General features: G+C 45.4%; 1 protein-coding gene across 1 annotated transcript; it reads left to right on the top strand.

Annotated features, from left to right (window-relative positions):
* The first annotated feature begins 1,888 nt into the window (after positions 1-1,888).
* LOC109773076 (uncharacterized) lies at positions 1,889-24,089 on the top strand. Its single transcript, XM_020331776.4, has 16 exons — positions 1,889-2,360; positions 2,451-5,048; positions 9,235-9,685; positions 9,843-10,071; positions 10,956-11,120; positions 11,695-11,967; positions 12,086-12,331; positions 12,415-12,786; positions 12,880-14,217; positions 14,316-14,372; positions 15,253-15,681; positions 18,571-18,794; positions 18,883-19,016; positions 22,779-22,979; positions 23,057-23,235; positions 23,341-24,089. The coding sequence occupies exons 1-16, from the start codon at positions 2,015-2,017 to the stop codon at positions 23,452-23,454; spliced, it is 7,356 nt and encodes a 2,451-aa protein (XP_020187365.1). The 5' UTR covers positions 1,889-2,014; the 3' UTR covers positions 23,455-24,089.
* The last annotated feature ends 1,729 nt before the right edge of the window (positions 24,090-25,818 follow it).

The raw sequence follows: 25,818 nt of genomic DNA on the forward strand, positions 1-25,818 counted from the left end.
GGATCGCTTCCCCAAGGAACGCAAGTCCAAGCTACTACCCCGAGCGGATGGACCCTTCAAGGTGCTTGCACGCTACAACAACAACGCATACAAGATCGACATCCCACGCGACAAGTACTCCGTGAGCGACATCTTCAACATCAAAGATCTATCCCCGTACCATGGTGATGAGGATTTCGATCCGAGGTCGGATCTTTCCCAAGGGAGGGGAGATGATGCGGAGCATCCTACGGTCATCCCCATGGACCTACCATCGTCTCATCAAGAGCCAAGAGGACCTATAACACGAGCACGAGCTAGAGCTCTCGAGAACGAGGTGACTTCCTTCCTTAGTGATATCACATATGATTCACTCGAGACATGGCTACTACCTAAGTCCGATATGCTATGCATGATTAGGTGTCAAGAGGAGCCTCCCGAGGATGCACGTGAAGACGGACAAGCCGCCAAGTCCATGGATGAAGAGAACCAACGGAAACGGGCAAGTTCACCTTCCAGGCCCCGGACATCCGGCCATGACCCCGGACATCCGGCCCCTGGAGCATCCACAGCAGCAGCAGCCCAGACGCCCAAGCCTACAGGGCCCGGACATCCGGCGTCCAGCCCGGACATCCGGCCAAAGTCCAGAAATCCGGCCAAAAGCCCGGACATCCGGCGCCACGCTACAGAACATCCAGAAGTTTTGCCCTCCAGCCCGGACATCCGGCCCCCAGCCCGGACATCCGGCCTCTCCTGAAGCCCCGGACATCCGGCCCGTTGCCCGGACATCCGGCCACCCCTGTCTGCGCACAGTAAGGGCCGAGGCCCGTGTACCCCTTCGACTCCCTAGACTATATATACTCTTTCTCCTCCATCTTTCTAGGGTTAGCATTGGTTTAGCTCATTTGTGAGATAGATTGTTCATCCATTACGGATCTACTCCACGAGAGAGACCGCGGCCCCTCTACGAAGAAGATCCCCTTGGATTCAAGACCTCCTCACGGAGAAGACCCCCATCAGGACCTCCTCACGGAGAAGAACCGGTTACCCTTTGTATCGTCCTTTGTTGATCGTGGATCGTGTATCTCCCTTTGTGTTCTTGGATCTAGCGCATGTGTAATCGAATCTTGTTGGTTTGAGTGATTCTCTTGTGTTTCCCCTCGTGTTTCCCCTCGTGTTCTTCGTGTTCTTAGTTGGGATCCGCTCCTTTCGTGAAAGATCGGCCATCTAGGGTTCTACCCTACATCACAATCCGTCGAACGCCTTGCGGCCGTGCTGGGGAAGCGGCCGGATAGTGCACGCCCTGCTCCCCTCGCAGGCAGCAAAACAAGGTTTTGGGGTCGGTGGTGCTGGAGGGCGCCCTGCGTCAACGAACGACCGACCGGAAGAGGTTGGGGACGACGTGCGACGCCGACGGCCGTAGATTATCTCCCACCGGCAACAAGGAGAACGCCGGCGAAATGCTTTCCGGAAAGCCGGTGCGGAGATAGCTATGGCATGGCGCGGTGCTGGTTGGGACAACCCTTGTGGAAGACGACGCAGCCGGGAAGGGTGGTGGCGGCAGCAATGTCGGGGCGCGGAGGGAGGTAGAAGAAGAGTAAAGGGGGGTTTGTGTCCCCGACGGGCGGGCCAGGGCAGGACAAGGGCGCGCGCCGCTCGTGTCCGCGCGTGTCTGTTCGGCCGCAAACTCGGCCCAAACTTGAGTCGGGAATGGGTCGAAAGCAGACAGAAAATGGATGACGGTCCGTTTGTAGCCGCGCGTTGGAAGGCCTGCTTTGTTTGTTTACCAAAAATGGACACGGGCGGACATGACAAGGTCGCGTGTTGGAGTTGGCCTTAGTGGACATGGACACTTCTGTCAATAGGAAAATCTCAAAAAAAGAAAAAAGAAAAAAAGAACTTCTGTCAATAGGATTTGGATTTGCTGACCCTGCGGCCGCAGGCTGCGAAAGGGCAAATCAGCCGCGGCAACCGGTGAGGATCCAAACTCCACACCACCACCACCAGCGCCGACGCTGATGCAGTAGCCTGCACGATGGGGGAGCAAGACCCGCTGCCGCAGCTCCCGCTCGCCCTCCATCCACCGCATCTGATCCCTCCGGCGCCCACTCCCGACCACCGCGCCCTCTCGTTCCTCCCCGACTTCGGCGGCCTCCCCTGGGTCTCCTACGCCGCGGGCTCCCTCCTCGTCGTCTCCCACCTCCCCTCCCCTCCCCGTACCAGCGGAAGCGACACCGTGGAAGACGAATCCCCATTCTTCTGCCAAGTCATCGACCTCCACACCCCTGTGTCCGCCGTCGCCTGGTGCGGCCGCGGGAGAGGCGAGCTCGCCGCCGCGTCCGGCAACTCCGTTTCCGTTTTCCAGCCCTCACCTTCCTCAGGTCTGTTCATCTGGCTCGTGTCCAGTTCTCGTCGTTGACTAACTTAGGTGGTTGCCACACGGCTCACTGTTTGGAGATTGGAACTGGCAGGTTCATTCAGTTGGCTCCTGAGATGGGTCATCACCGAGACGTTCACGGTCACCGCCATCGCCTGGACGGGTTCCGGCGACGGCATCGTGGTGGTCGGTGGTGGCGTTGCCATGTGGGCCAGGGTGCAATCCTCCTGGCAGCTTGCTTGGAGGTCCACACCACAGGTGCCGCAGTCCCTCGTCTCTGCTACCCACTTCGTCCACGCCCCTGTCGTGGCGGCGTCAGCTGCTGCTTCTGTGGAGGGCAATGTGCCTGTGCTGGTATTTCTGAATGATGCCAAATTGGGTCTGGAGACTGTTGAGCTTCTGCATCCTCAGCCCGTTTCCATGATCCAGTGGAGGCCTTTGACGTTATCTGTCGGTGATCCATCTGAAGTGAGGAGAGAGATCCTGATGACCTGCTGCTTGGATGGAACTGCTCGGCTATGGACTGGGGCTGAGGTGACCAGGTCGAAGAAGCAGCCTACTTCGCGAAGATCTTTCAGCATCGTTGCAGTGATTGAGTTGGACAACATTCTAAATGGAGTGCTTGGAGTTGACATATCTGTGAGATGGGCAGTAGAAACTGGCAGTGTTGTATCACGAGATGAAGAAGCTAAGTTCAAGCTGTTTTCAGGTCATTCCTGGCAGAACAAGGTTGGCAAATGTGAGTGGCTGGTCAGTGTTGGCCCTGGGCGTTGTACCAATTTTTGGGCTGCTCATTGTCTTGATGATGTATCTCCACCAAGGTACCCTCGGATTACACTATGGAAGCAGAGCGAACCACAGGCTTGGGAGGAATCTGCTATTAACCCAAAATCTACAGTACAACCAATTTTTGTTGAGACTGTAATATCACGAAGTATATGTTCTGGCCCACCCACAAGATGCTCTTTGCTTCATTTGCTGCCTGATAATTCATTCATTTGGTCTCGCCTGGCTTTTGGTTTATCATCAGATTCTGGGAGTCATGTTTCATGCGATTCTTCTAAGAGCATCTCATGCTGTTCAACCAAGACTATTAATCAAGTTGGACATAAGGGTAGTATCATACAGGTGTCTGTCCATCCATATAGCTGCGAGATAGAGCTAGCTGTTTCTATGGATTCTAGCAGAATGCTATTTGTATGGTCTCTTTCAACCTTATCAACTCTCATATCGACCTTGCATGCACCCACTTATCCTTCATGGAAGCTCCTGTGCAAATTTGATCTGCGTGACATTTCTTCAGATGCGCAATATTCATGTCTTTGTTGGGCTCCTTCAGTTTTCCATGATAACAGGTTTCTTGTCCTGGGAGGTGAAAATGGAGCTGATTTAGTTGTCGTCAGAATTCCAAATGATGGTGTTGTTTCATGTCACAAGATGTTCACAGTTCCTTTCCTTGGAGGGAGCAATGCAGAAGAACCACCTGATAGCATTCATACCATACCTTTAGCTTCTAACTGTAACAAGTCATTTTTAAACAACAGTTTCCTAATTGTGTGCGTATGGAGGAAGAGCTTTCAAGTTTTATCATGGAAAGTAGTCCTGCATTCAGAAAATCATCATGAAGGAAGGGGGTGTTTATGTGAATTTTCTGCCAACTCACTTTCCACTGCAGATCAAGGGAGACATGTTACTTACGTCCATGGTGAAATGTTTGCAGCTGCTATTTATGAAGGTTCTACGGTTTTCCCTACTGTCGTGGATGGACAATATCCCACCTGCATTTCGGTTATGTCTCTGGACAATACTGTATTACCTCTACAACAGCATGTACCTTTTGCAACTTCCCCAGGTTATCATATTGCTACTGGGTACTCTGATGGCACTGTTAAACTTTGGAAGATGTCTGGTGCAGATAACCCTTTGCAGACTGGGAGAGGGAGCAACAGCTGGGAGCTAGTTGGCATGTTTGGAGCTCATCCAGGACCAATTAGTGCAATTTCACTATCCAGATGTGGTAGAGTTGCTACTGTTGGCAGAAATGTTCAGAAGAATAGTACATCCATTCATATCTGGGAAGCAGTAAAACTCATGGGAGATGGGTGTTTTCTCTTGGAAGATGCACTAATGATTCAAAGCGCTGTTGTTGGTTTAGATTGGCTATCTCTAGGCAATGGTAGATTTTTACTTGCGGTCTGTTTTCGTAATAAGTTGCACATATATTCCCATAAGCATCCTTCCTTTCAGAATGTGCTGCACACTGCAAATTTGGAAGAGAAGCATCTTTGGAGTTGTATTGCATTAGCTCATTCTCATCATGATGTTGCCAGCTTCTGCTGGGGGCCAAAGGCGTCAATAGTGCTTGTTCATAACAATCATCTTTCACTGTTCAGTTCATGGTTAGTAAGAGGAGCAAATGAACGTATTACCCAGAAAGGCATTTGTTCTGCCACAGATGTGCATGATAAGTTGCCATGTACTGTGCATGTTAATGAAACTATCTTTGGTAAATCTGGGTTATCTGAAAATTACAGCAACGCGGAGGCCACCGAGAACAATAGCACGCTGTTACCAGGCCAACACAATAGTCATTGTTCTAATGGTTTGTGGAACTTGTTGGATATATCTAGTAATCTGAGTGGACCTTTGGCGCCATATCACCCAAGAGCACTTATCCATCATCTTTATTCAGGTGTCGACTATTCTAATTTATTTCTAATGTTTTTCTCTGGATTCTACATTTGTTGCACAAGGCCTTGCTAAGTTAACCATTACTGGCTTCCATTGTTAACTTTAACTATCCTCATTGTCCTGTGAGAGTTAGAGTGAGATTGTGTAAGTGGAAATATGCTACACCTACATGCTCTTATGCTTACTATGCCTCGTAGGTTCCAAGATGTTTTTAAAGTTTGGCTGTAGTTATTTATGATTTAGGCCATTTAATGTGTAGTGTGGTACGGAATATAGTTAATCAAGAGAACTTTACCATTTCTATTAAAACATTCATGCCATGACTCTTAAAAATGGTTATGCCCTAGTTAGTATGCCAAAATGCTGAAATAAAACTGCATACTGAAAGCCACTGTAATGATAAACTCAGTGTTCAGGATATTGGTAACTGGTAGCTGCTCGGTCGGGTGAATAGGGATTAATTGGCGAATCGGCCTATTAACTGAATTTATCAGTGCCCCATTTACCGTTAGTTAACTAGGGCCATAGCTATATATCCTAGGCTACATAGCAACATGTAATGTACTAAATGTCTAAATATGCCAATGTACACGCTAATGTAACAAGGACAATTTTTACATATCTTTATATCCTAGGCCAGTCCATATCACCCGAATTTCTTTTCAAAGATGGAGCACTTGCAGTGGTAGAAGCCTACGCAGAGGAGAGGACAGCAGCAATGCGGATATAGCTAATCAGTAGCAGGGAGCCCTAAACCTAGAACGCCAAGAGCAGGAGCAGGAGACTGAGAGAAGGGAGGGAAACATGCTAGATTTTAGGCCAAAATAAGCTTTGCCTCCTCTGCAAGTTAATCGGCCCCACCTAAAATTTCGGCCTTTTATCAGCTGTCAGACCGATTAATCGGCTGGCCTAGTTAATTGGCCGAATAGGGGGTATTCGATTCGTTCAGGTGCCGAGTAGCAGTTAACTTAATGTAGGCCGATATTTGAAACAGTGGATAAACTTGGCCAACTGTATCACTTGCATCAGTTCCACCCAGGGTTAGAAAACCATTCAGTTAAAAACTGGTCCACTCTGGTTTGCCAAAACGACCTTGGTGAGGATAGTTGGTTCCCTGAAATGTGTGCCTAACAGTCTTTTGAACCCTTCCATCTGCAAACCTATTTTAGTTGCATTTTTGATATTGTGATAAAATGGTGCCTTTTACGGCGGAACTGCTGTTTGTATGAGTGCGTAACACGATTTGGGTGAATTTCTGTTTCAGTATTGTAGACTTAGAGAAATTTTTATTAAGTACTACCTCCGACTCAAAATGTAAGACGTTTTGTAGGTTAGTTTAGCCTACAAAAACGTCTTATATGAGACAAAGGTAGTATCTCAATACAAATTAGACCTTGCTAGATTTAATTTTGACATTTTAATTTCAATTTTAAGGGGTCAAATTGAGAAAGATATGACATATAACATCATGATAAATATTCTTTGGCTCTTTGTTGGTTTGCCATTCTTTGAGCTATGCGCCTATGCCTTCTTCAAACTGGGTTGCAACTATGTTGCTAAGTTCTACAATGGCAAGCACAATTACTTATGTTGTAACCGCTAACCAATTGCATTTTCCGTCTTAAGGGCAACTCCAACGCGGATCACCAAAATGGACATCACCAAATGTCCACACACAGTTTTAGGGGTGGCGGCCATCCAAGCGTAGGCACCAAATGTCCACCCCTGGTCCGACGGCCATCCAACTGTAGGAACCAAATGTCCGCCCCTGTTCCGGCCTACTCCATTTGACATGCATATCTAGATCAATAGCAATTTAAGCATACGTTTAATAGTTGCAAACATATGCAATCACAACCAAAAAGCACTGGATGTTCAATAAGTTTTACATCCAATCGATCCCAAAAGTTGCCAGTTCGGCTGTCTGTGCCAAAGCCCTCCTTGGGCTCCCAGTTCGTCTGTCCGTGGCAGAAACCTCACTCTTCGGCTGGTTTGGCCTCCTCAGTTTGCGCAAAGCGTTGCAATATGCTCGCATGGTAGGCTTGGAAAATCTTTGCCGCATAGAGATCCAAGTCCGACGTCTTCACAAAACACATTTTGGAGTCCTCCGAAGCGGCCTTGATCTCAAGCTTCTTCTCTTGGAGTTTGATTTTCTTTTCTTGCATGTCCATGAAGATGCCAAACCTCTTCTCTTGGAGTTTGATCTCCGCCTTCGGCCCCTCCTTCACCTCATTGCGGCGACACTTGCCTCCTCCTTCGTCATGATGTCCTCGAACTTCTCCGTCATCTTGGCCGCCATGCCTTCTCACTTCTCCTTCTCTTCCCACTTCCTCCTCCGGCTCCTAATTACCTTCTTGGTTGGAGCAAGCCCTTCTTGTGTTGGAACGGCTGGATCACCACCTTCATCTTCATCGACCATGCCGTCTTGACAGAATTGGGAATGTAGGTGATCCGCTTGCTTTGCCCATTCAACTTTAACCAACTAGTTATACATATTTTGAACCTTGAGGGTACCCTCCTACCCTCCTTAGTTCAACTAATTGAACTAAATTTTCAGAACTCACATCACTTCTGAAATTTTAGTTCATTTGGTTGAACTAAGAAGGGTCGGAGGGTACCCCATAGGTTCCAAATTTGCATCCCTACAACCAACAATGCATATAGATGAAGTGCTTCTTCTCCATCTTGTGGTATAATGTGCTAACACGTACGAGCTAGCAAAGGAAGACAATGGATGGTCAACAAATTGCAACATTGAGGAAATCAATGAAAGCCAACACATAGAGTAACAAGCCACAAAACTTACGAGATCTTGGATTGCTGCACCACTTGGCCACCGTTTTTTGCACTTTGTTTGTAGAAGCCGCAAAACTTGTTGACGACCTCTTGAATGTTTTACATTTGATGGTTGAGTGGCTTCGGATTGTACTCATGGATCACTCCGTGCGGTAGGGATTGTAGTGCTTCCTGCTCGGGAAACCAATTATGCGTGCTTTGCCAAACCGCCATGCCCCTTTGCTCCGTGCCCTGAAACGCATTGAGACTAGCGGCCAACCACGCCTCACACAACAATTCATCCTTCTTTGGGTTGGCACATGGCAGCCAGTGGTTGTCCGGATCCATGTCCGGCTGCTGGGTGCACGTTTGCTGGTTGTCCGGCTGTCCGGCTGGGAGTCCTCCACTTGTTTGTTCGTAGCCGCCTTCGTCGTGGATCATGTTCATCATCTCCTCGTTTGTCGCGATTGCGCTTTGTTGGGACATTCTGCCAAACAGTGACCGGGCACCGACGACCGAGCGCTCCACAACCGGCCTCTGCAACCGGACAAGCCTCGACGACTGCGACTCCGTGAAGGTGTAATCGGTGTTTAGGTCGATGGTGAACGGGACTCGATGGCCGGAGGTGAAGGAAGACGCGGATTGGTGCGGCGATTGCTGCGTGTCGGCCGGACCGAGATGGTGGGAGGCGTAGTAGTAGGCGTATTCAGCTGGGATGGCTAGGGCGGCGATTGTCCGTGTGGCACCAGCCTGGCGGCACGCTTTGCCGGAGAGGTCTGCCCTGATCGGCCTTCTTCTTCGCCTTGTAGTGGCGGGCGTTGTGTTCCACGGGAGCGGCCTTGCTGGCGGCCACCACCCTCAGATCCTCCGGCTCCGGCGAAATGTCTATTGTTCCAGTCAACTCCTCCGGCCGCGGACGACCGAACGGTGGGGAGGGAGGTGTAGATCGGGGTGGAGGCAGTGGAAAGGGCGGGCTTTTGTGTGGAAACAGTGGTGGGAAAGTGGGAATTCCCAAATGCGCTGGCTTCGCCTTGGTTTTGGGTGGGTCGGGCGTGTCAGAGTCCGACGTGGCGGACGTCCGGATTCCCGCAAGTCTCCGGTTCGTTTGGTGCCGCCATGCCGGTCTGCGGGATTTCGGACATCCGGACCGGTCCGGACATTTTTTGGTGACCGCCGTTGCATGGCAAAAAATGTCCGGACAGTCCGGTCTGGACATTTACGGGCGATTTGGTGATCCGCGGCGGAGATGCCCTAATGATTTGCCCTGATAGAAGTCCACGTTCATTCCTGATTTCTGCTCACAGTATTGTCAGTAAACTTGCAGAATTTGATTTTTCAATTGAACCACAGCATCTTTTTAACTTTATGAAATTAGGCAATGGAATTAACTCTTTATTGTTGTTTGTGCACAGGTGAATGGAAACGTGCAGATGGCATTCTGCAGCATCTTGTTGAATCCATGAAAGCAAGTACAACATTAAACACCTTGTTGGACTGTAGTTCATGCAGTAAATCATGCCAGAATATCCCTGAACTTCCTTTGTCGCGGTACTTTACGCATACACCGTCAAGCGATATTTCTAGCAAAGGATTACTGTGGGGTGAGAACGGAAGTAGCACAGCCTTCAACTTGCTGTCACCATCAAATTCATTTTCTTACATGACGAGTAAGTTAGGTATCAATACCACCACTAGTGCATCTGAAAGGTCAGAGATAAGTCAGCTCCTTGATAAGAACTTTGGCATGTTTGCAATAAGTGACACTGAAAAAATACAGATACATGCAGTTTCTGATCTTTTGGGTGAAATTACTGATCAGAACCGTGCTTCTCCCTATAAAACCCTTGATGAAGCAGGGCGAAGGTAAGATAACTCCTAGCTTGTAAAATTGTGTTGGTATATTTTTCTATTTACTGCAATCTAGGCATTGTCAAAAGTTAGACAAAAAAAATGCCGCTACCTTTTCTGCTTTTCTTGTTGTTGAGAAGTCATGTTAATTGATGATTGCATTTCTCTTAAGGTTCTGGATTGCTGTGCAGTTCCAACGCCTATATGTGCCTAGGAGATCTGGAGATTCATCTAGTGCTGAAGGGTGCCATCTTGATTCTGCTTCCATTGCATGGGCCTTCCAATCTGATTGTCAGGATGATCTACTTGATTATGTTCTTCCAGCAGAATCGACTTGGTTAGAGATGCAAAACCTCGGTATGGGATTATGGTATACGAATGTGTCCCAGCTAAGGACCAGGGTATGGAAATATCTTTCTCAGCAATCAGATATTTCAGAACTAGTATTTAGGTTCTCATAAGTTTTCGCTAACAGCAAATGTCACAGTTGACTAACACGGCAATGATAGGATGTAGTTCCGGTATCATTCTATCAATCACTGAAAGTTCTGTTTACCAGTTTGTAGTGTATCTCCCTCTTACATCCCTAAAAATCCTCTGTTAACAAAACAAACAGTTTGGATTTAAATAGAAACAATCCAAATGAAATGAATACTAAATATAAATAACTTAAATTTTCATAATAAAAAATTTCTAACAAGAATGGAATATGACGCGGGTCTCAAAGAAGCTCAACCAAGCGTGGCTTAGGAGCCGAGCTCAGGTTGCAGGCTGATCACGACCACACGAAGGTGTCACACATGCTTGGAAGGAGCTCAGCCGAGAGCATCAAACGGTTGATCCCAGGACGATGTTAACTTGACTTTCTAGGGCAGCATAATTAGTAGCAAAGCACTGCTCAGCTAGAACTGATTGCATTTACAAAGTTTGGGACTTTGAGTTAACATAGATTTTCTTTGACCAATAGTAGTATCCTACACAAGATGATTCCCTATGTTTTTTCAAAAGAATATATTCAGTGCTGCGGTTTATATTTAATCCCGATATTCTTTTTGACCAAGGCATCAAATGTGGCACATTTGATGGCTGATGTTCTCTACTGCTGAAACATTGTCATTGTTGTAGTGTTCTGCGTCCAGATTCTAGGTAACAAGTATTGACGGATCTTCTGTCTATTTTTTTTCCTGCCATATGTATGGACACCATAATGAACATTGTTTACATTTGCAGTTATCTGGATAATCACCTGTGCTTATTAGGTAATGTGATATGTCTGAAATTGTAGATGGAGAAGTTGGCAAGGTTGCAGTATCTTAAAAGCAAGGATCCCAAGGATTGTGCTCTGCTCTATATAGCATTAAACAGAATAAAAGTATTAGTTGGCCTTTTCAAGGTCAGCAGAAATGAGAAGGATAAACGTCTGTATGAGTTTCTCTGCAGGAACTTCCAGGTACATCAGTGTATAGTATGGTTCAATCTATTGACAGCTTCAACTATGCGGTCATGCCTATTAATACAATAGTTGCAAATGTGAACTTGCACATAGTGAAGTCTTTCAGAAAGTAATACTCCAACATGTAAGGCATATGTTGATTCAGTATCATAAGGTTTTGATCAATGATTACTCTATTAATATATGGTTTATGAGATTAAAAATCACATCATAAGTATTTTAATACAATTCTAGTGGTGTCAATTTCATGTCACATAAACCACATATAACAAAGTACTCCCTCCGTTCCATAATTCTTGTCGTGGTTTTAGTTCAATAGTTCAAATTTGTGTAACAAATCAAAATATGCCTTGAATTTTAGGACTGATGGAGTAGTTGCTAGTCCTGACATCTCAAATGATCAGTTTTTGCCACACTTCATATCTTTATCACTATACTGGCAGTGCCATATTTTTAAGAGAAATGCGCATCAAACACGGCCAGAAGGAATTTCATGCATTTTACAGTAATGCTTTGTGTTGCAAAGTGAATTATATCACTACATCGTACTTATTCAGATAAATTTATCTAGGAAGAAAAAAACAAAGCCGCTGCTCTTAAAAATGCTTATGTACTACTGGGAAGGCATCAATGGGAGCTTGCTATAGCATTTTTCGTGCTTGGAGGTGATACTTCCTCTGCCATCAATGTTTGTGCGAAGAACCTTCAAGATGAACAGCTTGCTATGGTAATTTGTCGGCTTGTTGAGGGATCTGGAGGGCCCTTGGAGCGTAACCTCATTTCAAATGTGCTGCTCCCTGATGCAGTTGAGAAAGGAGACCACTGGCTTTCAAGCCTGCTTGAAGTATGTTATATGTCTGCCTTTTTCTTTTCCCTTTTTTTGTTTTGAAAATCAAAATAGTTTATGACGAGTACAGAGTGGACCCTTAAGCTTCTTAACTAAATTTCATTTAAATCTTCAGTGGATGCTAGGGAACTACTCCCAGTCTGTCAGTAAATTATTTGGCTGCCATCCCAAGTTACTGTTTGATGAATCCGACACTCATGGTGGTCAGAATGTGTTTGCAGACCCAGAATTGGGTCAGTATTGTGCAATCCTATCAACGAAAAATAGTTTCAGAAACTGTGCTGGTGAAGCTCTATCTGCAAAATTGTCTAAGCTTTCATTTGCACTGGCTGCATGTGCCTTAAACAGATGTGGACTACCTGTAAGTATAATCTCTTAGCAGCTGAGTTGTCCTTGCTGCTGTTTTGCATTACACTTAATCTTGTTATTTTTTTTGCTCATTAGCTTGAAGCACTTGAATGCCTATCTTGTAAATCGAGCATAGTTGAGAAGGACGGCACCAGCTCACAACATGGTGCAGATGACAAGATTCTTGATGGAATACTAAAACCTTTCAATGCTTCTTCCAATTGGCTTTCATCATCTGTCGTTGATGATGTTGAATCAGAACTCAAAGTAACCATGGCTTCAAATTATTTGTCACGCATGCTGAGAAATCACTTTCTCTGTGCACATTGCGGTCTACCATTAGCTAAAGATAAGGTCCTTAAAGAGCACAACAGCCATGGCATCGAGGAACTTGCGCGTGATGTTAGTGCTGCAATATCCATATTTGATAAAAGGTTCTCACTTCAGTTTTATGATGTAGCTGAGAAGGTAACATCAGGAGATAGCAGCTTCTTTTACTTTTTTATTTTTACAGAGCCTTTCGTACAAACCATCCTAAATTCCGCTTCTGTTACATTGCAGATCCTTACCTCCTGTTCTCATGATGGTTTATTATTTCTTGCACATGTTCTGCTATCAGTTTGTAGATCACCAGATGGTGGAACTAATAGTCATTGTCTTGAAGGTTGCGCTTCCCGTTCGATTGACTATCTGTTGTTGGTGTCATGCAAGGAGAGTTTTAAATTTCTTACTCGATATGTTGTCTCCTGCTGCTTCATCTGTTCTGTTCTTAATACAGACCTCACCAATATTACTGCATGTACACCTTTGGAAAACATGAAATATATTATAGCAACTTTATCACATTATCTGAGTACTAGCAGGCTACTCCTGAAACATGACCTCAGTAGAACTTCTGCATTGGACAAGACATCAGCCATATCTACTGTTATTGATCTCCTTGATTACAACATAGCCTTTTCTGTTTCGTGGCTATGCCATGACATAAAGGCATTACTTATCATGAGCAATCCAGTGTTAGGTGCTTCTGCGAATGATGAGTCATTTCAAGTATTATTAGACCGATTGATGCAAGCTGCGCACCATAAAAGTCATGGTATATCAATTAACACAGAGGCAGTAATGCCCAATGGTTCATTGGACAAGAGACAACCAGGAGGAAGTGAGGATTCAAGTCTTTCAATTGATGAAAAGTGGCATTTGATAGGTGCTTCCTTGTGGATTGGATTGTCATCCTTTATGAAACATCTCTTAAAAGAGTTCATTGGAAACGAGAAACTTGAATGTGAAGCTTGTACAAGTGACGTGAAGGAATTTAAGGGTCTTGCCTCTTCAGTTGCTGCAAAGTTTGTTATTGATTCCCTGCAATTTGTGTCGTCTTCATTAGTAAGACTCCATGCATCATTTTTCAGAGACAAATTATCAAATAATTTACATCCGAGTGTGCTTTTCTGGTTAGAATATATGTCGTCTCAGCCAAGGTCCAACAAGACTAGCCGTGATCAGCTCGCATATATAGCTCAGGGCACAAACACTGAGAACATGGAGGTGTTGTTTCATGTTTTGTGGGAAATATCTGCTAACTCTGTGGATATATGTGCAGCATTTGTGAATGAAGACGTGAATTGCTTTCCGTTAAACAACACAAAGCTCAGTAGATCTTGGAAGAATATGGTTGAAAGTACAAAAGTTGAGTGTGAAAACGATTCTACTCAAAGTAATGGAGGAGAAAATAAATGCAGTGTTAGCTCCAAGGACAATGAGAAAGGGCGTGGATTTGTTGACAAGGCTTCTTCTGATGTGGAAACCTCTCTTGAACCTAAAAGGAAATGCCTGATCGAAGAAAAAGGCTTTCAAAGCCCAAAGGAACTTCTAAGGAGAAATGGGGAACTTCTTGAGGTATTCACTGTCAAGCCTAATGACTTTTTTTTCCCTTGAGATGACTCATTCTTTGCTTTCTTTCGTGCATTGCATTTTAATCTTTTGCAATGGCGCAGGCAATATGTCTCGACTCAACCAATGAGCAACATGCTGCTATTGCTACCAACCGAAAGGTATTGTTTTTGAACCATTCACTACTCCATCTGTTCCAAATTAGTTGAAGTTCTAGGTTTGTCCTAAGTCAAACTTGTTTAATTTTGAGCAACTCTATAAAAATGGTAGATCTATACAACACCAAAGACATATTAGTATGAACATACATTTTTTAAGAATCTCATGAGACTAACTTGGTTTTCTAGATGTTACTAAATTTTTCTAAAGACTTGGTCAAACTAGCAGGCCATGCCTAGCTTTTGTGCTTTGATCTGAATGAGCCAAACTAGCAGGTGTTTCTTTCGTTTTGTGGATGAGGACTAGGATTTTTTACAGATGATGCAGAAAACATGTTCTTGATGATGCTTTTATCTCTATGATCTCCTTAGACTGCAATTAATGAGTACTCTTTAATATCTATATTCTTATATCAATAAAAAATATGGGTCAGGTTTGACACAAACCATCTTAGCCATCCGATATAATCTGATGACAAACAAATTAAGTTGAATGTATAACAACTGCGTTGCACATTTAGTCCCTTAATCACACATTGCTAATTGCCCTTTACAACCCCTCTTTTCAAATTATGAGTAATTGCTCAACCTTTTTCTCATTCCTTAGTCATGATGCTATGATTGCTGACCTTATTTGCCTCCCCGATATGATGTATTGTTATAAAATAATAATATTTTGGTTCTTGTATTATTTTTCTAGTATTTTTTGAACTAAATGTATATCTTCAAACCTATTGTAAGAGCTGGGCTGCAAGTAACAACTGGTCCCAAGATGTTCGACATTATTGTTTGTAATGCTGTATGTGGACTTTTTGTCTCCTTAAGTCATGTGTAGTTGCGTCACCGCATCAATTTTGTTTGACTAAGGTCATCCATTTTTCAGGGTCTTGTTTTTTTCAACTGGTATGGTAATCAACAGGATAAGAAATCAGCAGAGTATATTTGGTCAGGATCTGAGTGGCCATCAGATGGTTGGGCTTGTTCTGAAACTACACCTGCTGCAACTCTTATTTCACCTAGTGTTGGTCCTGGCAGAAGAAGAGGATCTCATCTTGGTTCAGATGGGGCAAATATTGGTGTAGGTTCTTTGGCGAAACCTGGAAGAGACTTAACTGGGGGTGGAGCATTTGGAATTCCAGGTTATGCTGGTATTGGGGCATCAGGGTTTGGGTGGGGCGAACCCGACGAATTTGAGGATTTTGTTGATCCTCCAGCAACCCTTGAGAATATCCATTCAAGAGCACTATCACGCCATCCCTCTTTGCCATTGTTGCTAGTGGGGTCAAGCAATACACATGTGTATTTATGGGAGGTAAGTATTACGGGAAATTGTCAATTACGCCACGCTTGATTGGTTATTACTTGCCAGTGTGGGTCTATGGATGCTTGGTTTTATGGGCATGGCAGTTAGTTCTCCCTTTTTTCTTTCTTCTAGTCATTTGTCCGCACGCAATCAGCGATTTTATATTTCTCTTTTTTCTTTATATGATGTAAATCTTATGGGCTAAGGATCATGAAATTAAATAGCTAACACAACTACAAATGTCCATTCAAGAATCTATATTATCTTGGAGGGTTGTGGAGTCCTAAAAAGCACGGACACGGGGACGGAAAGACGGGGATACGCATACGGTGACACGGGATACGGCATTTTTCAAAAACAGCCATTCGGGGATACGGTGTGTATATACAAAATAAATAAGAAATATCCAGAGTCAAAACAGAAAAAACAATGAGAAACTGCTGGGTCTGGATCCCACAGAGGATACTTCGTATCTACGAACACCAGGGACCAGGCTGTCCTTTGATCTCACCCACGGACGAGTGGCCCCGGGGGTGGCGCTCCCTGATGCCATGCCCCCTAGAAACAAGTAGAAATCATTCAAGCGAGCACAACATGGGGAAGCAATTAGCAGCCTCTCAATTGAAGGAAATCATGTCGCAAAGATGAAGAGGTTGAGGAGAGGCTGCTGGCCTTGGGGTTACCTGCTCGAGCGTGGTTGCCGCCGGGAGGAGAAGCTGCTGGGGGCGGTGGTTGAGTCCAGAGGGCGGCGGCGGCGGCGGTGCGTTCGCTGCTGGTTAGGAGCAGGTCGTTCGTTATGTGGCGTGCGTGCGTACGAGGGTTTGTATTGGGCCGAGGCTATTATTGGGCCTCCCGAGTCCCCCAACGTATCCCAGCCATATCCATGCTTTTTTCTATTTTTTTAATTCGGAAATCATGGAATACTGCGGGATACGTGTATCCCGGCGTATCCCGGCGTGTCGCCGTATCCCGCCGAACTAGGACGGCAAATCGGCAGATTCTGCCGTATCCATGCTTTGTAGGTGGAGTCTTGATTTGGAGGTGCTTGGATGAGCACTGAAAATGAGGTTTCTATGGCTTGAAAAGACAACCCGATCGTCCATGGGCTGATCTTGAACTTCAAGTACATCCTAATTCGGTTGCAATGTTCTCCATCTTGGTCATTTCTATTGTTGGTGATAGCAGCATAACACTCTTGGTGTGACACATGGTTGCATTGGCAATCCCTGTCAGATCTTGCACCACATTATAGTGATAAGTAGAAGAACAGTACATGAAGCACTAACTGATGCTACTAGGATCCATGACATTAGAGGTGGTCTGTCAACGGAGGCGTCGTTGGAATATCTTCAGTTATGGGAAATCTTATCTGATGTTAATCTTCTGGGTTTTAGGATCAGCATATTTGGCCGCCATCTTCGGGAAAGCTTCCTCTTAGGGGATGCTGATTTTGAGCCATGGATGAAAATTTTGAAAACTTGGGCTCCACTCGCTGCAGATTCTTTATTTGGTTGGCCTCACTAAATCGTTTCTGGACTGCTGATTTTTTGACTCGCCGTGGTCTTGACCACCCGGAAAAATGCGCTCTGTGATCAGGAGATAAGCCATACAACATCTGCTCACTGCGTGTGTGTTCTCAAGAGAAGTATGGTTCTCTGCGTTTTCCTTGGTTGCTCTGCAATAGCGTACACGGGGGCCAGATGATCTTGTTTTTACTGTTTGGTGGCGCCAAGCAACAAGCAAGTTGATAGACAATACCGCAGGGGTTTTGGCACTTCGGTTGTGTTGGTAGCTTGGTGGATATGGAAGCATAGGAATGAATGTGTTTTTGAGGGGGCCCTAATTAGCCTTATTTCGATTATATAGAACATTAGGGACGAGGCCCAAAGGGCTCTGGGAAATTTGGCCAGAGTTCTGTTATGGGTCGTGCTCATAGTTTTATCTTTCTTGGTGATCTTTTGTCCCTGCCCTAACGGGCCTTATGAGTCTTCTAAGACTCCTTTTTCTTAATATAAATATAATAATGCGTAGCTCTCTTGCGTGTTCGAGAAAAAAAAGAAGAATTTATATTATCTTGGAGACATAACATGTATTCCCTCCGCTCGGAAATAACTGACATGGTTTTGAACTAAAACCACGTCAGTTATTTCGATAGGGCTTATGTATAGACTGCCTGGCATTTGATGTTATCTAGATCTGTAGTTAGTACATCTTGCAGTAATTTAAATCGAGAAATGTATGTCTGGAACATTTTAAAACAAAATCTTATTATAAATACGACTCTTTGCCATTTTCGGTTAGATCTACTTTCCCTAGTTCAAAAAGCACCCCCCTCCCCCTACTCCCATATCTTGATTAGAGGAAAGCTTTTAGTTGTCCACGAAGGAACAAATATTTTATAAGGCAAAATGGGAGGGTACAAATGGAGAATTTTCTATGTAGACTTTGTAGAATGTAAAAACATATATTTACTACTCCCTCCGATCCAAAAAAAAGTGTCGTGGTTTTAGTTTAAGTGTCGTGGTTTTAGTTCAAATTTAAACTAAAACCGCAACACTTTTTTTTTGGATCGGAGGGAGTACATTATAAGCACTGTACCTTTGGAGATTGTGCCCACTATGCACTTTGTCTGCTATTTTGCTGTATAAATTTTCAGATTCTTTAATGTATACCCACCCTTATATTATACATAAAAAGATCTTGCTCAATAAATATAATTTTGTTTCCAAACATGAGGATAAAGAAACAAAATGGTTGACTTTGCTGAATAGCTAGATATTTCACTATTTTGCTGGGTCGATTGAAAGGGTTATCATATCATTACCTGTAGTGGTGTGAACTAGATATGGTCCCGTGTTTAATTATCCACTGATAACTTTCGTGCTTTGGCTGTTACAGTTTGGTAAAGATAGTGCAAGAGCTACATATGGTGTTCTCCCTGCTGCTAATATTCCACCACCTTATGCACTTGCTTCCATATCGGCTGTTCAATTTGATTATTACGGGCAGCGGTTTGCAACTGCTGCATTAGATGGTACAATTTGTACATGGCAAGTTGAGGTGGGTGGAAGAAGCAATGTCCATCCTACAGAGTCATCCTTGTGCTTTAACAGCCATGCTTCGTATGTGGACTGAACTTGTTCATGTAACTACTTGCAACGACTTGATACAGTTATGCTGTATCTTATTTTATTTTTTTATTGATGACAGTGATGTTGCGTATGTGGATGCAAGTGGATCTGTTCTTACTGCAGCTGGATGCAATTCAAATGGCGCAAATGTTGTTATCTTGGATATGCTAGCTCCACCAGCCACTTGTCAAACTTCTATTGTGTGTCATGAAGGTGAATTAAAAAAAGTCCATTCTAGCTTTTTACTTGGAATATTTTTATAGTAGAATACTAATATCTATAGCAGTCCTAAGTTTAAAAAATGCGACATCTGTCCTAAGTGTTGAAGTTAAAAAATATTAATACTAGTCTATTCTAGAAAGTAGAGAAGGGGAGCCCTGGCGCAGCGGTAAAGCTGTTGCCTTGTGACCATGAGGTGGTCACGGGTTCGAGTCCTAGAAGCAGCCTCTTGCAGAAATGTAGGGAAAGGCTGCGTACTATAGACCCAAAGTGGCCGGACCCTTCCCCGGACCCTGCGCAAGTGAGAGCTATGTGTACCGGGCTGCCCTTTTTATTATAGAAAGTAGAAATGGAGCACATACTAAGAAACGGCCATCTACAAAAATAGTACTATTGATCTCGTAAATCTGTAAAAAGAACCGCTGAACTGGACGCCATTAATTTTTTAATTGAGAATGCACCATAATCCATGTCATTTTAAGTTTAAAAAACGCTGAGAAGGCACAAAAGTGCACAACACCACAAAGGGTGAAAACAAATAAAACACCAAGAAAAGAAAAAGAGCATGACAAAATGACAATAATCTTTTCTAAGCTACTGATAGGATCTACTAGTGACATAATCCTAATTACTGCAAAGTAGATAAAAGTAAACGACAATATTCTTCTCTACTTTATTGAGAGGGGTCGGCCCCTATATATAGTAGACAAGACTTGACCGACAAGCCGGTAAGTCTATTCAAACTCTAATACGATCTCTAAACTGGCTGGACCCTTTCCTAACAAACTTACTTAATCAACTAGGACTCTGAAGCCATAAGACTCCAGGTTTGATGGGTTGGCCCACATAACATCTCCCCCCTTCTCGAAAAACAGCTTCTGCAAGCTGTAACTGTTCAATTGACTCCCATGGGTCTTTGGTGCTAGCAGTTGCGGACCTGTCCTGGTCGAAGTCGCCTGCATCGATGAAGAAGAGTCGTGCGCACCGGTGACCCCGGACATAAATCTCGTAGTAGTTGAAGCAAAGGCCCCAACGATGGGTTGAGGTGATGAACGTGCTGTGTGGTTGACGGCAGAACAGTTGCTAGTGGTGCTGTCGTGGAAGGTGCCAGAGTTGTGTTGACCACATGAGGCTGGTGTCCAGACGTCGTTGGAAGGAAATGCCACTGCTCATGAGGTCAGACGATCGTTGAAGCTCGATGTCAACATGAAGACCCTCGAGCCGCCTTGTTATGCAGAGAAACTGGGTCAATGTTAACGGCTCATTGTTGTGGCACACGAGGGCTAGAAATCTGCTGCTGTAGTCAGCAACTGAGGAAGTGAACGGCAGATGCGCGAACTGCCCAAGTTGAACCACTACCATGTCAGCATGCCGAAGTTGCGCTCAAGCTGTAAGTACCAGAATTGAGTGTCATCGGTGAGGTGGCAGGCTGCCGTCCAGACCTTGTCAGCCTTGTCCGTGCGCAGCCCACGAAAAAATTGCTCGCACCTATTGAGCCAACCGAGAGGGCCAACCAAGCCATCACATGTTGGGAAGTCGAGCTTGTGGAAGCGGGGCACGATGGATCCCTAACTTGAGCTGTGGTGATGGTTAGGCAGGGGCTGAAGGGAGGTGATGGGCAGGGTGGATCCATAGATGGGTTGCGAAGGGGGTGCGGTCATAACGGCGTGTGAAGTTGGCAGGTGGGGTTGTGAAGACGACAAAGGGGGCAGTGATTTGCGGTTGCTGCTGCTGGTAGGCGGGTGGGTGGCGATTACCCCGCTAGAGATGGGGGTACCGTATGTGCTGTTGGTGAGTGGATGCACCGAGGGCACGCCGTCGCTGGGAAGGAAGGCCCGAGACACGGAGGTGGCGTCATGGGTGACGAGGAATAATACAGAAATCAGAAGTCAAATTTGTTTCGAGTTATTCTACACGCTTCTACTCCATTCTAGATAAGTTGGTCCTTAATTCATAGGTTGCATTTGCTTTCTTATCCTATAGATAATGTTTCTCGAGTCTTCTAGCTATGAGTAGAAGCTGAACCTTAATAATGTTTTCTAGAGTCTTCTAGCTATAAGTAGAAGTTGAGATGTGATGGCTTCCCAAAGCCCTATAAATAGAGGTCTGCACCTCTAGTTTGTAACTCAGCCTATGTACCCATAATAGAACTTGGTGTTCTTATCTAAGATCTTGGACTAGATCTTGTGCTTTAGGAGTTTTGGATTGAACTCCTGCTGCCATGTTGAAATAGTTCCTTCTCACCAGTGTTTTACACTTTGTAGCAGCAAGATGGAATTGTTCCTCCACAACCTTGTGTTGCTTCAATAACCCTGGGACCCAAAGACGGGCGACACCCCTAATTACAACACCCCGCCAATAAATGGTAGGTACCGCCCCCAACGGTAGCAACGCCGCAAGACCTCTCGCACCTGCCGTTGCCCATTGCCTAGTCTCTGCCTTGATAGTGTCAAGGAGGCGGGCTATGCTGAGCTGAGTGTTGTCGAAGATGACCACGTTACCATGCTTCCAAACGCACCATGCCACCAACATGATGATCGAGGATATGCCCTTCCTAGCACGCTTGTTGCCACCAGTCCACAAAATCATCACCTGCTGGGGGTGGGGAGGTCGTTGATCGGATCCAAGAGAGCACCTAATGCCACATGGTGCATCAAAAAGAGCAGCCAGTGAGAAGGTGCGCCATCGTCTCCTCCGACTGGTCGCAAAGCACACAGCTAGGTGCATCTTGCAAGCTTCGTCTTACCAGTCCCTCAGCGGTCCAGCAACGATCTTGACAGGCAAGCCACACGAAGAAGTTGACCCTGGGGGAGCCCAAGGCTTCCAGTTCAAGAGTATTGTATCAGCTCTTGGTGTACTATCCGTCCAGGGTCCAACGCCACAGGAGGACGTCCGGCGAGGCCGAAAGCAACACCCCGCTCACCATTCACCAAAAAACCTGGATGTACTTCTGAAGGGACAGCGGGCTTAGCCGTAGCCGCCCCCCCCCCCCCCCCCCCCCCAACACACACACACACCCCGGATGTCCAGTATCGTACGACGGTCGGTGAAGACCTTCCTGACGGTCCACCGTTTCCTAGTGCGCCTTGACACCAGAAGGAGCTCATGCCCAAACAAGAAATGTCACGACCATCCAACCAACATTTCTCCCAGAATAAGGCAGATGCTCCGTCACCAACCACCATGCTCATCAGGCCTGTGGATGCGGAGAACACCTTGCGCTCATCACGGAAGAATTGGAGGTGCAGACCCCTCGTGCTCATCAGGCCTGTGTTCCACCACTTGGGACTTCTTGGTTGCCGCCACTGGCTAGGGCTCCCAGTGTTAGGGATTTGAGGCTCAACTGCGGGAAAGTTTTTGTTTTCAAGAGACATCAACTGGGAGAAAGTTTTTGTTTTCAAGAGACAACTGGGAGAAAGTGAGAAGAGAGATGGTGCCATGGGAGGGAGGCTGTCTGTCTGCCACGCCGCATTCGCGTCAGCACCAAACCACCTGAGAAGGGATCAAGGGGGTAAAGTGACTGGGAGGGAGGATCATGTGGATAAGTTGTGCTCTCTGCCACGAGGCATTCAGGTCAGCAAGAAACCACCTAAGGTTGGATCAAGAGGGTGAAGTGACTAGATTTCATAGACCAGGGTTTAAAATAAACGGTTTACGAATTAAAGGTTGAATGTGAACTCGCAATAGTTGAAGGTTATGGTGCACTTTTTTCTATAGATATAGCAGGGATGGCTGACCATGGACTTCATCTTGTAGGAGGAGCCCGTTCTCTTTCTGTGTTCGACAACAACATAGGCTGTGGATCCATCTCACCGCTGATTGTAACTGGTGGGAAAAGTGGAGATGTGGCATTGCATGATTTCCGGTTCGTTTCTACTGGAAAGAGTAAGCATCACAAAACTTCTGCTGGGGGTAGCTCCCGTGGGATGATTTGGCATATACCGAAGGCTCATTTAGGTAAGCTCTCACGTTGCCATGACACTCATCAATTCTAAAGTTGATTTTCTGTCTTATCACTTGTCTTGTATCTGCAGGGAGTGTCACCAGTCTATCGACCATTCCAGATACCACCTTATTCTTGACTGGAAGCAAAGATGGAGATGTAAAGCTTTGGGATGCTAAAAATTCCCAGCTAGTCTTTCATTGGCCGAAGTTGCATGAGCGGCACACTTTTTTTCAACCAACCTCCAGGGGCTTTGGTGGTGTTGTTAGGGTATGCTATATCAATAGATTAGATAATTTTTAACAACCTTGTTGGTGACTTTTGGTCATGTCATGACATAATTTTCTTTTTAATACATCTGCATGTTTATTGCAGGCTGCTGTAACAGATATCCATGTCTTGACTAATGGTTTCGTTTCGTGTGGTGGCGATGGTTCTGTGAAGCTTGTGCAGATAAAGAATGAGTTTGCCACAGTACATCAGGACTAGAACAAGCAAGACAGGAGATGTGTTGTTATGCATGGTTTGTCCTGGTGAAAGTGCTTGTTGATTTAATGTTGTGATGGATTGTTTGTTTCATGAGATGCACATCAACATGATGCCATAATTAAGTGGTGAGGAAAATATGAATAGTTTAGTGGAAGCTATATGAACCTCAAATAGTCCTTGGTCCTCGTTACCTGCCTGGCACAGGGCAATTCTCAAGCTGTATATACCGCAGGTCACTTTGGTGTTTGTTTTCAGGCGATAATACTCGTTGTACTTTGCATCACATGTTGCAAGCATAGTTTCTGTATACCAGGGCAGCAGAGTTGTCTTGATTTATTCACCATGGTGAATACTCTATAAGGAAAGCAAAACATGAAGGGTGTAAAATTGTGAAGTGTAGAGTGACATCCAACTACAAAATCTTCTCTTTGGTTGTCTGTTCGCCCAATATAGAAGTGCTGAATTCTATGCCTGATTCATGACATAAATCAATGTGGCAACTGGACATCAGGTTACTCTGTATATTTGTATGGCTAAGATATTAATGTCTTCTGTGTGTAATTATCATATGATCTGACATGTAGCTGATCCAATCATTATTGTTTATTGTACCTGGTACTATTTTCCATCATTCACTCCTGCTGGTGTTCCATATCATTAGTTTTTACCATCACGCTTGTACAATTTCTGGTAATTGTCATGTTATATTGCTGGATGTGTTTTTCTGTGCTCTGTTCAACTAATTTGGTGCTTACTGAGGAAATTGATGATGTGGTGACAAATCAAACCTTAGTTGATTATGTTGCTGCTTAGTTGTTCCTGCTGAAGCGGTACTCCTGATTATTCCTCAGCTCTACATATTCAAGTCATTGTATGCTGCTAGATTCTGAAACAGCAGCACTCCTGATTACTCCTCAGCTCTACATATTCAAGTCATTGTATGCTGCTAGATTCTGAAAAAGCTGCCTGTAAGCTACGACATAGCTGCTGTAAACTTACAGTTGTGGAAAAGCTGGAAGCAGTTTGGTTGAAACAACTACGAAACCGTGCTTCAAAGTAGCACCATGATTTTCATGATAGAGAGTCTTTTGTTTTGTCACTTTCATATACTAGTGGGAATTTTTCATTATAAAACTTGCCTTGTATATTCCAACAATGGGCTTCCTCAAATGCCCTAGGTCTTCGTAACAACAACGAGGCAGTGCACTAATCTAGAGTAACAGTCAAGAAGCAACCATTTGGATTCAAATCGATTCGATAGGAAGTGGATTGAATCGAGTTGAATCTAATCCAAGCTAAGCCATGCCTAGTACAACAAACCCTAATCTACATCTACTAGCAACGGGGGAAAATGCAACTTACCGGAGTGGGTGCCGTTGGAGCATACGCCGGCTGAGGAGAAAACCTCGACGAGAAGGAGGGGTCGGCCGAAGAGGACGAGCCGACAATGCCAAGGGCCATCGGTGATGCGCCGATGCTCCTGGTCACGCGGGAGGTCAAGGAAGAGGGCGTTGTCCATGGCCCTGTTGCATTGCCCGGAGAAAACCCTCGAATGGGGGTAAAAAAAACCTCCGCCCACTGGGGTTCCAAGTAGTAGCGCACCCAATGTCCCCCTCCGGCGGCGCAACCGAACCTAGGACCACAAAGCGGAGCCGGAGCAGCCGGCACCTCATTGGCCTGACGAGGGGGCCTGTGCAAAAGGGCGAGGGCGCGCGGATGGCTGCCATTAGGTCAATGCCTGAGTTGGTGAGGCCGGACACCCACCGGTCATGGATGTTGTTGCTCCCGGCAATGATGCGGGTCAGGGGGCGGCGCGGTGGTGGGCGAGCCATCGGAGGAGAGCAAGGGGCGGTGATGAGAGTGAGAGGGAGTGGTGTGAATGAAGGAGTGAGCGGTGACACGAGAGAGGAGGGGGAGTTATGAGACGTCCCGTCCGTCTCCTGCGCTCCCCGATGCATGTAGCAAAGAGGCACGCGTGGCCGTAGCGAGCCTGGCTCGCAAAAAACTGCCGATTCAGCCGTTCTTTCGTGGACAGGCCTCGGGATGCTTTAAGTTCCGTGCAGCCTGAGAAGCAGATGCAGCCTAGGCAATCAAACAGGCCATTCTCTTCTTGCGCGGGCCTGGTTGGGCTACCAAACATGCCCTAGTTGTCTCAAGGCAGGTGTAGCTTCTATGCCTGTCCCAAGCCTGCCATGTTTTGACTAATAATTGGTACGTAATCAGATATTTGGCATTTGTATTCTTGAAAGGCAATGACTGTTTATTTGCATGCTTGTGTATCATTATTTTTATATCAAATTGATAAACTATTGCCTTCAATAACTTTTATCTTAAGTTCATACCACCCTACATCATTTGATCAAG

Source organism: Aegilops tauschii, chromosome 3, assembly GCF_002575655.3.
Source record: "Aegilops tauschii subsp. strangulata cultivar AL8/78 chromosome 3, Aet v6.0, whole genome shotgun sequence".
In the NCBI taxonomy this organism is placed as follows: domain Eukaryota; kingdom Viridiplantae; phylum Streptophyta; class Magnoliopsida; order Poales; family Poaceae; genus Aegilops; species Aegilops tauschii.

Coding starts and splice junctions, on each gene's coding strand:
- LOC109773076 (XM_020331776.4), top strand. CDS start 2,015: ATGGGGGAGCAAGACCCGCTGCCGCAGCTCCCGCTCGCCCTCCATCCA. Junction 5,049..9,234: donor TATCCATCATCTTTATTCAG/GTGTCGACTATT, acceptor GTTTGTGCACAG/GTGAATGGAAACGTGCAGAT. Junction 10,072..10,955: donor TGTCCCAGCTAAGGACCAGG/GTATGGAAATAT, acceptor CTGAAATTGTAG/ATGGAGAAGTTGGCAAGGTT.